This window comes from Vidua chalybeata, chromosome 1 (genome assembly GCF_026979565.1).
Source record: "Vidua chalybeata isolate OUT-0048 chromosome 1, bVidCha1 merged haplotype, whole genome shotgun sequence".
NCBI classification, from domain to species: Eukaryota; Metazoa; Chordata; class Aves; order Passeriformes; family Viduidae; genus Vidua; species Vidua chalybeata.
Window position 1 is genome coordinate 63095968 of NC_071530.1, and position 16510 is coordinate 63112477.

General features: G+C 37.6%; 1 protein-coding gene across 1 annotated transcript in view; it reads left to right on the top strand.

Moving 5' to 3' along the window:
- KIF13A (kinesin family member 13A) overlaps positions 1–16510 on the top strand; it is a 104646-nt gene that overhangs the window by 26471 nt on the left and 61665 nt on the right. The window contains exon 3 of the mRNA XM_053946240.1: positions 13217–13229. Within this exon, the coding sequence (XP_053802215.1) occupies positions 13217–13229 (13 nt within the window). The remainder of the gene's footprint in view (positions 1–13216; positions 13230–16510) is intronic.

The following is a 16510-nucleotide window of genomic DNA, read 5'->3' on the forward strand; positions in this document are numbered from 1 at the left end:
CAGACTCAGTAGGTATGAGCCACATGTCCAACCAAAATCCTTTCTTTCACCCCTGAACATCTTGTACGGAGTCCTGAAGAGTCTCTGCTTGGTCTGGTATTTCTTCTTCTATAAATGAATGCCAGAAGGGGTGAATATGGGTGTGATGGAATATATTGGCAAGACGGTGTTGGTGTGGTTTCTGTTGGAGCATGGCAGCCACAGAAAGCTGTGGGATAGCCTTCAGGTGGGTTATGGCTGAATGATAAAGGGGTACATGAAACTCACAGTGAAACACAAAGCTCTTATGACCTTATGTACCCAGCCATGGTTTTTGGGCTCCCTGTTCCCAGGCAAATCACTTTGGAGTTGTGCTCATTTGAGGGAAACCTCAGTTCAGTGCTCAGCAAGTGGGTGAAAAATAGCAAGAGACTGACATGACCTACTGGGAAAGCATGTTGGGAAAGAGCAGGGAATGAGGGAGGGAGTTTAATGTCTCTCTATGGCTGCAAAGTGCTCTTCACTGTTGTGTTTTATTCTGGCCCTCCTGTCTCAAAAAGGTCTGCTGGAACTGGGAAGAGAGAATGGCAGTAAGGGCGGTGAGCTTACAGACCACTTCTACATGAAGAGCCAATAATAAAGCAAGTAGTCTTTAGTCTAGGAGAAGACAGCTGGGAGGGAAAAGGGATGTGGTTAGGGATCTGTACGTCCATGAACAACAGGAGAAAGGATTTACTGCCCATTGCCTTGCAAGAGCTGTGGGACTTTAACTTAAATTATCAGAAGGTGGATTCAGAGCAAGTACAAACATATGTCTATAATTAAACTGCGTGCTTTGTGACAGGATGTCAACTTTCAGAAGTCTGGTTAAAGAATGGTTAGGTAAATTAATATATAAAAACCCAGTCATTGAAGGCCATTAAGGTTAAACATACCAGTCAATTCCGTCTGTAGTTTCTCACTGTCCACGGCTGCTGAGAAGACCTGTGTTTTGCAGCTGCAATAGGCTGCTGCTGGGTTGTCTGCTGTGTTCATCAGGTGGCTTGATAAAAAGACCAGATAGCTGTCAAAGGCAGAATCTGCCCCTTCTGTGATATGGCAGTGATCTAGCAGTCAGTACAGCTTCACCCCCTCTCCCTTGGTTCCTTGCACATTGATGCTTGCTATGTACATTCCCTGCATTGGTAGACCTGGTTTCTGGTTCTGTAAAACTAAGATAATTTTTCAAATAAAGAATGTCAAAGCAAATTAACCTTTGCCCAGTCCTCCCATTGCCTTGCATTTTTCTGGCAGAAGCATAGCAGAATATGAGAGGCTGTGGCATGGAGCTAGGAACCAGAGGTTGGGGAAGAGCAGAAACTTAAACTGGCTTTGCCTCTTAGGCAATTACAGTGAGGTTTTCTTAGAGCAACTGTTGCCAGTGTCTTAGTCTGAAGATTACTCATTCTGCCTCAGACCTGAAATAGTGTACACACTTGAAACCTTACCTGTTTTTCCTCCTCCCCCATCCCCTGCAGAGATAAAGATACAATCTCTGCTTTCAAAGTTTTCCTTTCTCTGAGATATTCTCAGAAAGAATTTTCTAGCTAAAGTTTCTAAAGTTTTTTTGCTAGCTTCAGGTTTCTAAAATAAAGCAATTTCTAGGATTCTCACCTCTTTTCTGGTCTCTAATGCAAACCCAAATGTGTAATGATTCTTCCCTTTGCAATTCACAGAAGAGTTAGGCAACATTTCTTCAAGAGTACTGAAGGAATATAGCAAAGTCTGGAAAGAGTTACCCTTTCTGTGCAGAAAGGTTTTTTTTTTCTGTATTTTCCATTTTTTAAAAATTTAAATGTTCCTTCATGAACAGCTCAGTATGAATGCAACACAGGAACAACGCCATTCTGAGAGACTCTTGGTAGTATTGGACTTGGTAATGTCTTGGATTTTTGTTGTGTTCTCTGCATTTCAGGTTCACTATGCTCAAGTATAAATTCAAACTGATTGGAAGAGGAGGAGAACTGCAAAGCCTCCTTATGTAGAAGTGTGTTTAGAGGTGTGAGGGAAATGCAATGTATGACAGCACGTGTAGAAAGCCAAGTTTGATTAAGGGTTAAATTACAGGACAGTGTTGGTACAAGAACAAAATAAATTGATTCAATTTCTTCACTATCAAAATTTGGGAAAGCTTTCTGGACAGCAAGAGAATGAGTCAAAGTAATTAAAAGTCAATGCTGTTCTGCTTCATGGAAGGCTACTCAATCTCAAAAGACTTTATGGCATTGTTGCCTGTGACAGTTGTAGACTATATGACATGGAGATTCTTGCTCTTCTATTGCTTTATTCAGTCAGCTAATGTGTACTGGCAGATGTAAACTCACTCTTTAGCTGTAAGAATAGACACAAATAATTTTTGTTTCTGTCTTTTCAGGAAATACTGAAAATCCATTTTGTTTCTTAAGTGTCTGATCACATTAATGACTTGTGTACCATTATATTGTGACCTCTTTCTAGACTTTCTAAAAACCATCAATGTCTGTGAGGTCTGAGATGGCTTCTTCTACTATCTTGTAAACTGCATTCTTGCTGTGCTTGTAATCCTGTGAGTTCACATTTACTCTTTGAAATCACCATTTCTTATATTGAAAACTGCTTGTAAAACTTAATCAGGAATTTTACTCTTGACCTACACTGTAGTATTGCTGTTGGTTTTCAAATGAATTGAAATTTTTATGGGACAGAGGCCAACTCTTTGGGTATTGTAAAAATGAAATCTATTGTAACAAAACAAATAAATTATGCTGCTCTTCTGTTTTTGAGTTAAGCACTACACATGCTGGCATTCAGCAGTGGACTCATTCTCCACTGAGGCACTTCAAAGCTGTAACTGTCTTCCCTCTATAGGAGAGTCTCTGTGTAAAGCCAGCAGTATATCAGCTTTGTCTGTTTTACCCATTTACATTGCTGACTTGCACATGCAAATCTCTTAAGATTTATTCTAATTTGTACCTTATCCCTTCTCAGTCTTACTGAGCGTTTTTTCAGTTTGTCTTTAGGCATTTCATTTCCACTGCAGCTGTACTGTCACTTTCATAGTAATGACTGTGACCATCTGCTTAGAACTAGAGAATTTGCTACTGAGATGTTAAATGAAGTACTGTCAAAGCTTGTTCAGTGAAACTTGAGAGGTGAAACCTGGATGCCCAGCCTTGCCTGGTAACTTCACTTGATGAGCACAGTGAATAATATTCTTCACAGAAGACTGCCTGTATTTTTTTGGAGATGAGGAAAAAATTTGGTCATAAAAGCCAGCTATGAAATCCCATTGAAGGTTGCTGAGCTGCCACAAATTTTATATTACATTGAATTTTTTTTTCTGTGAAACTACTATATATGGGTTGGTGTGGGAACACATGGATTTTTAGAGGTGTTTTTTAATTGATTTCTTTAAAATTGACACAAGTCTGGGATTATAGTAATGGTTAGAAGTTCCTGAGTCTCAAGCCTTGCAGATTACAATTTATACATTTATATGGTAATGTTTTTATATATTTATATATGTAATGTCCATGCTACTGCTGTGTACCACATCTTTAAAAAGTGATTTTAGCTTTTTTTACGAGAGTGTTGAGGTTGGACGCCATCTGGTCGAACCCCCAGCTCAACCTACCTGCTCAAGCAGGGCCACCTAGAGCAAGTTGAGCAGGACTGTGGCCAGACAGCTTTTGAGTATTTCTAAGGAGGGGTGTCTACAACCTCTGTAGGCAGCCTGTGCTTGCACTTGATCACACTCAGAGTGAAAAAATGGAACCTCCTTTGTTTCAATCTGTACGCATTGTCTCTAATCCTGTTACTGAGCACTATTGAAAAAAGCCTGGCTCCCTTCCCTTTGGACCTTCCCTCAGATATTTGTATACCTTAATGAGATTCCCCTCGAGCCTTCTCTTCTCCAGACTGAATAATGCCAGTTTCCTTGGCCTCTCCTCACAGGAAAAATACTCCAGTTCCTAATACTTAATTTTTTTTTCCTTATGATTTTATTATTCTTCGTCATATCAAGCCAGGCTTCTTTAAGAACATGAATTCAACCATTTAGAATTCAATTAGATCTAGCAAAAGAATTTTCTTAATATTATATTGAAATATCATTTGGGTTTTTTAATTTATCTGTTAAGTTAATATATTTCAGTCATAAAATGATCCTTGTTTTTTTAGCCCTGCAAAGATGTTAGACTTGTGTTGTGACTTGTGTTAGACAAAGATGTTGTGCTGCTACAAGTCTAAATATTTCCTATTTTGTTGTACAAAAGCACTGTGTACTTCATTTTTCAGTCCAGGAATACTTAGGGATCTTGGCTTTTTTTTCCCACAGTGCTTGTTCTAGTGGTTGGCTATAAGGGTGGTGTGTTTGTCACTCTAAATTTATGATTTATCATAAAGCATCTGGTCAGGAGGTGGTTGTCATTTCCACCAAGTACACATTACATACATCCCATAATGCCTGCTAGAGGGGCCTGGCCTGCAAGCTTTGCTTTAAAAAAAGGAAATGCTTGTGGCTCAAAGTAACATAATATTTATACAAATTGTCACAAATTCACAGCTCACTGGAGAAGGGGAGCCTGTTAAATATTTTTTTTCTCACATCCCTTGTCATGTAGGATGTTCTCTTTTACCTTTCTGGTGTCTACTAGAAAGGCATCTAACCTCTGCCAAAGGTCCTCAGATGAAAAGAAAAACTCTGAGTGCCACAGCAGTTGCCACCCATCTCTACTGGGAATGAGCTATTCTCAGATTGAAGAAATGCTCTCAGGTTGTACCTTTCCATGATAGATTCAGTAACTTAGTGCTTGATGTCATCTCTCTGTAAAGGTGCTTACCTGCCTGATTTGTTAACTGGTAAACTTGGAGCTCACACTGTGAAGAATTTTTCTAGTCTTTAGGTTAATTGTGTGGCTCATTTCATGGCACACACTGGGTTGCTTCTTAAGCTTTGCAGAGCTCTGTGGAAGGATTTCTAGAGGTGTCACTTGTATGAATAATGTATAAAAACCAAGTCTCCTCAGTACTTCCAGCTGTTTGTCCTGCACCAGCTCAGGAGATCTTACTCACTATTTGAGTTGATTTGAGTTGACATTCTTGGTATAGTGTTCCACACAATAAACCTTATTCATACCATGAATCATCATCTTTCTCTGTATTATGTCCGCTTTCTGGTAAAGGGTAGCAGTTGTTAATGCTGTCTGTTAAAACAAATAATGTCATCTCAAAGTTACCAAAACAGCTGGTGATGCAGCCAGCTGAGATAGACTAGACTCTTTTTTTTTTTTTTTTTTTTTTTTTTGCAAAAGGCTTTTGGTGAATTTGCTGTGCTGAAGTGTATTGTCATCAAACCTAAGTGCTAATTTTAATTACAAATTAATTAATGATGTTTTCCTTTTGATAAGTTCATTTAATAGTCATGTCAGTAAAAACACATAATAGGATGAAACAAAACCAGTAATTTGTGAGTTTTGCTGAATCTCAGATAACATTTTCATACTGCAGTTGTTTGAAGAATGCTAACATAGGATTGCAGAGCTGTGTGAAAGGAAGAAGTGTCAAACCAAATTAGCATCTCTCTTGAAATCTCATTAGTAAAATAAAGTAGATGACAATTGAATGGTAGTTTTCCCTGTTATGACAAAGGAATGTGACAGTGAAACCTGGAGGTTCTTGTCTGTTGTCCAGTCAGAATACATGGTCAGGACTGGTGCACATGCAGTAACTTCTCAACAATATCCTTGTCCTGATTGAGTAAGAAAAATATGCCTATCTTGCATTAGTAAGAGTGGAGTTTTTTTCTTTTTTTTTCATTTGTTGAGGAAAGTAAAGTGTTACAACCAAAGTTCAGATCCAGTTGCTTGATTTACACCTACCCTTTAGTTCTTTCTCATACACAGTCTTTCCACTGAGGAGAGATCTTCTGCTTTGTCAGTGAAGCTGTTAATTACTCTGTTTATGTCCATTCAGCAAATTGTAATGCCTGAGTTTTGAACCAGCAAACTAACAAAATTAAATTTAATTTATGAAATGCTGTGTTGCTTATAAATTTTTTTTCACATACCCTTGGAAGTCATCTGTCTTGGATTAAGTACTTTATATAGTGATAAAATAGCAGTATATTTTTCAGAAGCTTTGAGCACTACTTCCACAGGCATGTATCTTCACTGGTGTTTTTATGGTTCTTAAAAGCAGCATTTCTGAAGGAATGCTAAAGGAGTAGTAGTGTTGGAAGGGGATATTTTCCATTGACATGGGAAACTTAGGAGGTAGTTAATAGCTGTCAGTAGCCAACTCCAGTGATGGGCTGCGTGTGAGAGTCTCCATAAAGTATGTGTACAGAGTTGAAATGTCAGTTAAGGCTTAGGGTGTTTTCTCCTCAAGAGCACTAAATGCAACAGGATAAGAATAACAGGTGTCTAATAAATTCTGCTGCAATTTTATTAACACTCATAGAATATGTTTCCACATACTTTCCAGACCTGTATCATGTTTGCTCTGACAGCAGTTTCATTGCATTCAGGCTAAGAATCATTCATTTGTAGACTACCCTTAAGGGCTAATAGATCTTGGGTTCTGAGATCAGATTCTTCTCCCCCTCCCTCATTTCCTTGTCCTGATTAGTTAAACCTGATTAGGTGGTAAAAATCTACTTATTTATATTCTTGCACTTTCAGTTTATTGAAAAGGTGAGGAAAAGAATTGGTTTTAAAAGGGACAGGACTACTTGATAATGTACCTGGGAACATTAGGTAGACTTTCATTCCTTTGCCTCTTTGTCATGAGGCTATAGCTGCATGTTAGTAAGAACAAGCTTGTTATCCTTGTGGTTATACTATACTTGTAATTGATGTAGCAGGTTTTCATTACAATAACTAGAGTCTTGGATAAGTTTTGAATTAGTATGATTAAAGACTTGGTGAAAATAGATCATTTAACTTGGGGGGGTTCTAGGTGGGGTCTCATCAGGATTGTGTTAAAGCTCTTCAATCTCAGATCAGAGTGACAATTTTAGTTACTTTTTGCCTTTTCAGTGAAACTAAACAAATTAACTGAAACAGGTTGTTCAAACTCCAACTTATTTTGTGTGGGAGAATATTCAGATTTTTAGTTTTTTAGCAAGTTTTCTAGCAGAGTAACAAATTAATCTTTCTGCTAATGGGTGGTGACTGCTCTCTTAAGGCAGTTGCTGTTCGCAAAGTGATGTGCAGTTGCATGCAGGGCAGGTATCAGTCCTTTTTTGGGCTGTTGATAGAACTTGTTTTTACATGACATCAAGGCTTCTGTGTAAAGGTTAGAAACACTTGAACTTCACATCAACAAATTGTTGGCATTGGAATAATAACGCCTTGGGCAGTAAAAATACTCAATTTGTGAGTGAAGGTAAGTTAGCAACTAATGATGTTCCTGGACAGCTGTCACTTTGTCTTCCATCTTGTAAATGTCAGAATATTATGCCTTTCACTTATTTAATGAGCTTGGGTTGGTTTCATAACCTGGTTCATTTCCTTGCTGTTGTGACTGAACTTCAGTAGAACCCTGTTATGGTGAAATATCCAGGCGTCTTTGTTGCCTTTGTGTCATGGAAGTCACCCTGCTACTGTAATGTCTATTTTGTTTAACTTACACTGCAGTATTTGTCATTCTGATTTCAGTGTCTGACTTTTCTCTCTTTGCATGTGGTATGTTTCTGTAAAGCATGTGAGAACAACTTATAATTAGAGTATGCATCTTTCTCATAGTGTTTCTGATTATGATCAGCTACCACCTTATTATGCAGGCACTTGCTCAAATTGCTTTACTTGTTAAAATGTTTGGGGTTTTTTTTGCTGTTGTTCAAAGGATTGTTTTGTCTATAGGACAGGCTTTTGCTGGGTAGAAGGATTAAACATTATTCTTGCTGCTCGCCTTATGCAAGAATATAAAATAACTAATGTGTATGTATGTGTGCTCACACAGCATGTAAAGTAACTCTTCCAAGAATTGCATTAGTCAGCTATACAGGAGGTATCCCCAGACAAGCACAAAGGTGGGTTGCTGTTCCCTTTAAGGGCACTGCCCCTGCCATTCGCTTTACTCTGTGTTTAGAAAATTAATGGGAGAAATGGGCAAATAAATGTCCTTTTTCTGTGTTCTTTGTAGAGAAAGTGATGTACTACCAGTAGTTTGCAGTGTATAATCACCTGAAACTGCTCCTGTGCCAGATGGTGATCTTTATCTAGGTATTTTAGTATGGTGTTCATCAATAATATAAAGCCACACTTTTTAAGGTGCTTGGTATCAAGCCTGCAGGTAGTAGCCTGCAGTGATAAACCAGGAGACAAGGAAAAGTCCTAGAGCAGCATGACCGTACTGTGAAAGATAGGAGAAACAGGATCTCTCTGCTTCTACATAATTTACACTGTTTGTAGTTAGGAATGTTTGCAGTTAGTGAGTGCTTGCTGTCTCTGCTGCTGCCACTGTGGAAACTGCACACACATGCATAAACAAACAGTGCAGTTACTTCTGTCCTGGATAGCGAGGCACACTCCTTACAATGATCCTTCCACAGGTTTGCTCCCTTGCACTCAGCCATTGAGTGAGGCAAACACACAGTGCTGGTGACAGGCTCAGCCTGAGCTGTAAGGCAGCCTGATTTTTAAAAACAAAGCTAAATTTAAAACCACTCAAAAATATTATAATACTTGTTTTGAACAGCTGGTCTTTAGACTCCAGAGATGCTGGAGCAGTGAAATGTAAGAAATATTTTTATCAGGATGATCTTTGCAATTTGATCATCTTTATGCTTGCAGAGGAAAGACTGTTATATGACAAGTTGAAAAAAGACCTGAAGCCTTTTCTCCATTTTCTTGTATATTGATAATTGCTTGTAATAATTTTTTTGACCAGTGACCCTGAAGAGTATGTCAATGACTATGTAACCACTAAATGTAAACAATTATATATTTGGGAAATCAGTCAGTACCATGAATTTACTGTGGTTGCACATGTGATGAGAGCAAAAAGTTTTTTCAAATGCAGTGTTTTAAATGTTGACTTTCAGTGTAGTCAGCTTACAAGAGCTGCAAATTCATCTGGTTCATTCATTTATAGATAATGTGTGTGGTTATTTAAAATAGCTGGTTATGGTTGCTTCATCTTGATTAATGTGAGAAAGTATAGGGAAAAAAACCCCCCAAATACTCTCCAAAATGTGTAATAATTATAGTACAATTGTGACCTACTTGGCTGCTTAGAACAGTTGAATTGAAGATGAATTGGGCTGTGCGCATGTTCCAAAGAATCTAAGACCTGTTTTTCAGAGATGCCTTGTTCCTCTCTGTCCTTTAATGTGGAATACCTGGTTTTACACCTACCTTCTCATTTTACAATGTACCTTGTTCCTATTGAAGGTGACTTTCTTGACTGAGGGTTGGGGGTGGGTGTGGTAATGAAGCTTCATTACGTGAAATGTAGAGAAAAAATTGTTCTTTCAAGGGTTTTTTTGATGTATAAAATGTCTTTCCTTCTGATGGAAGAAAAGACATTTGTTTGAGAATACTGACTACAATCACTAAGGAACAAAAAAAGTCTTGTTTTAAAAGTTACAAAGTCTTTAAGATTACATTATTGCATACTTCTGGATGCTCATAGTGCAGAAGTGTCTTTTGTTGCTTCCAATTGCATGGGACTAGTTTTCTAGTCAGAATATGTAATGTCATCTTGTATCAACTTTTTGTATGACAAAAGGAGACTCCTATGAGAGAGATGATAGTTAAAAAAATGAAGAAAGAACCTTTGCTGCTGTTAAACTACTAGCAAAATGCACTCCTTGTGGTGTGCTGTCACAGGCAATGGGCTGAGGTGCTAGAGAGAAAATGTGACTGCAGTCAGGAAGACTTCTCATTCATGTGCTGACATAGAACATGAGAATTGAAATTTTGTGAGTCACTTCTCTTACCAAATGTGGCAAGTATTGAGTTTAATTTCAGCAAGAGATAACAGAATAAAAAGTTGACATTAGCACAAACCTTTCTGTAACCTATCTTTTTTTTATCTAGCTTAAAGTTTGAGGTAGCTAAGCATTGAGATCTTGATGTGTGTTAGCCAAGCAGGGCAGGAGAGGCTTAGTACTGTTGTGAAACAAAAAGCCTGAGTAGATACCCACAGAAAATACACTGCTCAGTAAAGTTAGAAAATTATTCTGGTGATATTTTACTAAAGTCAAGGACAAAGGTGGGAGGAAGTCCAGAAGTTCAGTGGGCTTTGTGGTCATGAAATTCATACTTTTCTTTTGACCTGTGAGAATATTTTTCAGACTCTTGGTTGTATTTGCTTGGGTTTTGAATTCCAGGCATGTTTAAGAAGTCAGTCTTCTGTCTGAGTGTACAGATTGAAGATGCCCATCAGATTAAACGAAAACTTGCTGTTGTGCAGATGCATTACAAGGTTAGGTAACTTTGATAATTTCCTGAAGTATATACTAGCTGTCTGCTTTAGAGAAGATTTTGTTGTCAGTCAAAAGGCATACGTGTATCTTGTCATTGACACCATGGATGACTAGACACGGAATAAAAATTCCTGGAAATAAACATTTTAGTTGCTGTATCGCTGATCTGATGTCCATACATGTGTTTAGTGTGTGTCTGCCTCTCCAGCCCCAGCTGGAGACACTGAATGACCACATTTGTATTGTTGCTATTTAGTAAAAATTGAGACAGCTTCAATTACCTATGAAGCTGAAAAATGCTAGAAATGGAAAGAAGTAAGGAAGCACATACTTTTAAAAGAAAGACAGCAAAGCAAACAAAAAATATATGTCAAAAATTGGTTAGGCTAATGCAAGATTTTATAGCACATCTTTAAGCTGCCACAGATGTGATTTCTGGTAAACTGTAAACAGTTTTTAGTTATTAGTTTGAGTCCTTTGATTGAAGTATTTTGGAGTGTTTCCATCTGAATCACTGCCAGAATGATGGTTACACTGAGTTGATTAGCTGATATATCCAAATAGCTTAAAAATCTATCCTGTGAGTTAATATAGCTGACTTATTCCAGAGGCCTTTGATCATATTGCTGTTGGTGATGCAGGGAGTTGCTGAAGTTGGTATTAAGAGTTTGGAGCACTTGGATGTGACATATGGTAGGAAGCTGCAGCTCCTTGTGCTTTGAAATCTCAGAGATCAATGATGCTACTGGGAAGCTCTGCCGTCCACCGGGGATTTAAAAAGTGACTATTACACTTTTCTTGAAATAGACATCAAAGTAAAGCTAGAGGAGACTTCCAAAAAGGTAGTGGCTTACACTGCAGAAGTAAATATCTTAAGAATCATGTGTCAAACCATTTGTTTACTTCAGTGATGTTCTGTACCTTTTCTAATTAGGGTTTATAAGAACGATCCCAGGAAGAAAAAGCAGTTGGTAAACTTTCTGTTGGATTTTACTTCCAAATAAACTGTTTAGGACTTTGGCTGAATCTGTACAGCAGTCTATCAGGAATTCTGTAGTAAAGCTGATATAATCCTAAATTATTTTTCAAGATATGAATGTATTTAAAAGCTTTTCAAAAAGCTTTGGATGACTTCTTTCAATAAGAACTTCTCTTGGAAGTTTAGAGGTGGTCTAGACAAGCTGGTAACATTGTAATTGCATCACATCTGAAAATGGATTAAAATGGTAATATTCAGGGTAGAGCTAAATGTATTTTTCAGATCAATGAGTGCATTTTGCACAATTTCTGAGCCACCTGTACATGAGCTAGCCATGGACGGAGCTATGTAGCCACCACTAATGGAAGGGTAAAACTCCAGCAAGTGGTTTGGCTGGAGGCAAACAATGTTTGCATTTCACCAGTCCCGTGTCCCAGCTCTGTAACTTCTGTTTCAGGCAGATGTGTCATCTGAGGTACGAGCTGAGAGTAGGCAGAAAAGATTGTGTAAGATATGTTTGTGGATTTGCATCCCTTCAGAGTTTTTTGCTGAGCCCTTGTATTATGGGTTGCTAAGAAAATTGCTCAAAGTGCTTTGTGTCTTCCCTGCCCTCCTCCCAGCTTGGTGGGGTTGGTATGTACAGACTGGTGGATGAAGTCATGGCTTGGTCCCAGGTGTTTCTGCACTGAGACTGCAGAAATATATATTTGATATATTTGAATTTTGTGTAGCGTTTCTGTTGCTATACCTTTCATCTGTGTCCTTGCCTTATAAACCTTACTGCATTCTCTGCTTGTGTTGTTTGTCTATAGACCTTTCTCATTGTGTTTTTTCCTCTTCATCCACATTTTCTTTCTTTCCTTCATCCATGCTTTATTTCCCCTTCATGTGAAGAACGAGTGGAAATTTCTTATTTCCATATATAATTTAAACATATGCCTAAAGTTGTAGTTTTGATGAATGGCCTAAGTCAGTCTAGCTCTGTACTGTATGTTCACCTCCTCTCTTGGATTGGCATCAGGGAGCACAGGGCTGCACAGTGAGACAGGACAGCGATCTCGCTTGAAACCAATCTCACCAGAAAAACCCAAGGTGATTTAATGTATAATGTGGCCATATACCTGCCAGCAAAAGCATAAAAGCATTTAAGGACAATTTGAACTACTCTGAGTTGTTGTCTTTAGACTGGGGGTTTGTTAGACTGTGTTATTTCTGATAGCACTTGGAGTTGGGTGTGAATGGTGATGGTGTTTTTGCATTGGTTTCTTATGCACTGTGTGGACTTTCTGTGACCAAGGAGAACACAGCCTACACAGGTTTCTTTTTCTTCACTTCTGTAATCTCTGCAAGAAACATTTGCTTCACTCTTCCTTGGATGTGCTTGTGCAGCACTGCTGACCTCAGTGGGGCTTCACCCTAGCACCTTGGTCTGGCAGTTTGCAGGCTCAGTTTATTTGCCACCAGAGATGGGCTGTGTTTCATCTTTTATGACAAAATAATTACATGTCTTTCTCCTGGAACACAGCTCAGTTAGATTTTTATATCTATAAGGAATCTGGCACTTTCTTTTTAATGTGGGACAGTATTAGTAATCAAGTTATTACTGGTTAAAAATATGTGGTGTCTCATTTAAATATCTTCTGATCTGATTGCTCTTAAATACATTGTGGATTTTAAAAAAGTTTAAATTATAGTAATGACATACACTGACTTTGTTTCTTTTTTTTTTTATTTGTTCCCTTCTCTTTATGTGAATGGTGTACTCATGCTTCTCATCACTATTGCTGGGTTTATTGCCAATCATCTAGAAAACCACCAAAGGTAAGTATTTTGTCTCTTTTTACATTTGCGTCTGCTTGAAAATATTGAGCACTGCAGAAGTATTGGCCATATTGCTGTGGTGTGTGAACATCACAGCTTCAAAAAGGGAAAACATATTAAAAAATCTGTTTTTCAATCTTCCAAGATAAAAGCTTCATAATTTCAGAAGAATATATTTTAATCCAAGTGACATGCAGGCAAGGCATATGGCTTGTTAAAGCTGCGACCAGGATAAGCCAAACTTTTAATACAGTCATAAAAACATTTGAAAGACTGAGTAAGTAGTGTGTGTAAAACATTTCATTACAAACAGTTCTGTTTAAAAGTTCAAATACTATTTTTAAAAGGCAACAAAAAGCATCTAGTAATAAATAAACAATTTTTGTTTGCACTTGACAATAGTCAGGCATTAGTAATTAGTGTAAAAGTTGCCAAAGTGCACCAGAATTCACATAGAAAAGACTGTCTGTTGTTTGTAGTGCAGGGGAAGGGCAGAAGAACAAGTGATATGTACCTGTTGGGACATTTAATAAAATTCTTCTATCAGTTGATATGCATAATAGAGAGTTTGATCACTGGTAAACATTTTTTTAAAAGGAAGAAAACTCTCCTTCTTTCTGTTGTTGTAATTCCTCCACAAACTATTGTTTTTACAAGAGCCTTCATTTTCTGTAGTGCATCATTTGTGTTCCATTATAGGCAGATAAAGTTATTCTGGACATTATGTAAAAGCTTACGTATGGCCTTGTGCTTCCTTGACAAAACCAGAACAGCTGCACTTGTGCGTAAATGCCACATTATTGTTAGGTATAGTTGGATGGTCATTAATATCCTTAAGCTATAGTGCTGAAACTTATGACATTATGTGGAATGTTTACCAGATTGAGACAGAAAAAGGTTAGTACCATCTGTGAAAAATTGGCATTGCTGAGTTTGTAAAGATGTGGTATGAGATTTCTTGGTTTGTACAGTTTTTAGGGTACTGCACATAGTTGATTTTAAAATCAAAAATTTTTAAAACAAAATTTTGTAAATATTGGAAGTCTCTTTACCTTTATACTTTATCATCAGCCACGGATAAATTGTTTTCCCAAATCAACTTGGTAGTTCAGAAGCTGTGAAAAAAATTATGTAAGGATATTGGGATGCTATATTGCTTTATATTTTGCTATTCCTGCAAACATTCCATTTAAGTGTAATTTTGTGGCAAAGGTAAAACAGTTGTTCTGAGCTGGGATCTGTGAGCTGTGTCCCAGGGTCCCTTCAGATTTTCTCTCCACACTTCCTTAGCCCTGTCACAGGTCTTGTGTTTGTCATAGTGACCAACTTTATTTTTCAGTTCTTTATTTGCTTCCATGGACATTAAGCTGACTGGTGTAGACTCTGTCTGCCCTTTCCTTGTGTATCTCCTGTATTACTTATCTCCATCAGCAGTTGTAAGAGGGATGTAGGGACAGCTGCCCAGTGAATGCAAACTTCCCTTCCTTTCCTATTTCGGAACCAGGTAGCCTCATAAGTAACCTAGTCTGTCAGACTGACTGCTTCTCATTGAAAGCAAAATGTGATTGATTGGCCATCTCTTGGTCAGATAGAAATGGTTATTAAACATTGACCATACATTTGGAACATTTTATAGCTGCGCAGACAGTGTGTTAGGGATTATGTTCAATCTGGGTAATGCATTGCTAAATGCTGGAAGCCCCAGACTCTGCCTGGCCTATACTGAGGATTAGACTTCATAAGAATAATGAATGTGAAATTAAATTCCTTTTGAAACTAATTATGTAATTTGGCTTAAACTGGCAGGCAGTTAATATTGAGGATGGTGCTCATTACCTGTAATTAGTTTCCATAAGTATACTTACATGCATAAACCCTTAAAATTATTATTTCTGCAAGCCATTGATTAGGAACCAAAATGAAAACACGTTGTGTGTTATAGAATATTCTTTTGGCTTTTTAAAATGTGAACACCCATTTGGCTGTCTTTCCAGATTCTGTGATACATTACTGCAGCAGCAGACACAATGGCTCCTCTAGTTTAAAACCTAATTAAAATCTGCAATTTCATTTTAAAGCCACAGGTACAGATGAATGTGAGACAAAACTCCAGAGTTTTCACTGACACATGTGATGGATGCATGGACCTGCATCCCAGTTTGCCTTGTTGAAGAAGCCATAACTTCTAGTCGTCTCCTTAGCAAAGTAACCATGAGCTCTCTTACACTGCTGCAGGTGTTTGCTGGAGCAATCAAAGCCCCATATCTTTTATTTTTCTTAAATGTTGTGATCACCAGAACAAATACGTTGTACAATTTCTAAGAGTTGCTAACACTCCAAGTATAGTTCTCTATAACCTAGAAATGACCTGCATAATTTACTTCATTTAGGCTAATGTGCATATTACAATGACTCTGGATATAGTAGTGGCAGGATCCAGCTAGCTCTTTCTCATAAATTTCCATTTTTGTGTGATTGTGCTGAATGTACCCAGTTAATCCCTTCATTCAAAATCTTTGCTTTGTAACCTACTACCCTAGTGTGGTAGGTTTCTGGCAGCTCCCTTTTATCTAGCTTTCTCTTTTAGATGCTAGGATGAAGTATAAGATATAGAATCTTGCAGAAAATAAGAAAATTTTAAAGGCTTGTTTGTTAATTCCCTCTGTTGTTTAAAAGCCCAGAACACTATTAATGAAAATAAAGAATACTATTAAACACCTTCCAAATGTAGTTAAAAACTAATTCATATAGGGTGCTTGAAGAATAAAAAGTTCTGTTTGAGTCACAGATATCATTGTTCAAATACATTTCAATAGTTTTGATGTAGTTGGTAGATACACTTCTGGTACAAGTTGGTAAAGATTTTTGCTAAAAAGGCTTTTTCGGTGCCTGATAATGCCCAGTTTGAATATTGGCTATGATGTCTGAGACTTGAACATTAACAGAACTTGTCATGGCTTTGATAGTTGTATTTACAGGTGGATTAATACCCTTTTCAGGAAAATCGATTCTGGGGAGAAAAAAAATATTAAGAGAGAAATAATTATTCTGCACACTTCTATCAGAAAAAAGAGTAATGCCCACCACTTCCATTTTAAGGAAAATAATCAGGGAAGAGAGGAGAAAGAAAGGAGCACATTAGATAATATTTGGAATATTTAGTTGTTTCTTCATGGCGTATGTTCTGTGTCTTAACCCCAAGTATGCTTCCATGCTCAGTTTGGGATTACTTGTCCTGCTCTTCCTGCACTGGGCATCAGAAAAATATAAAATAGTTATCT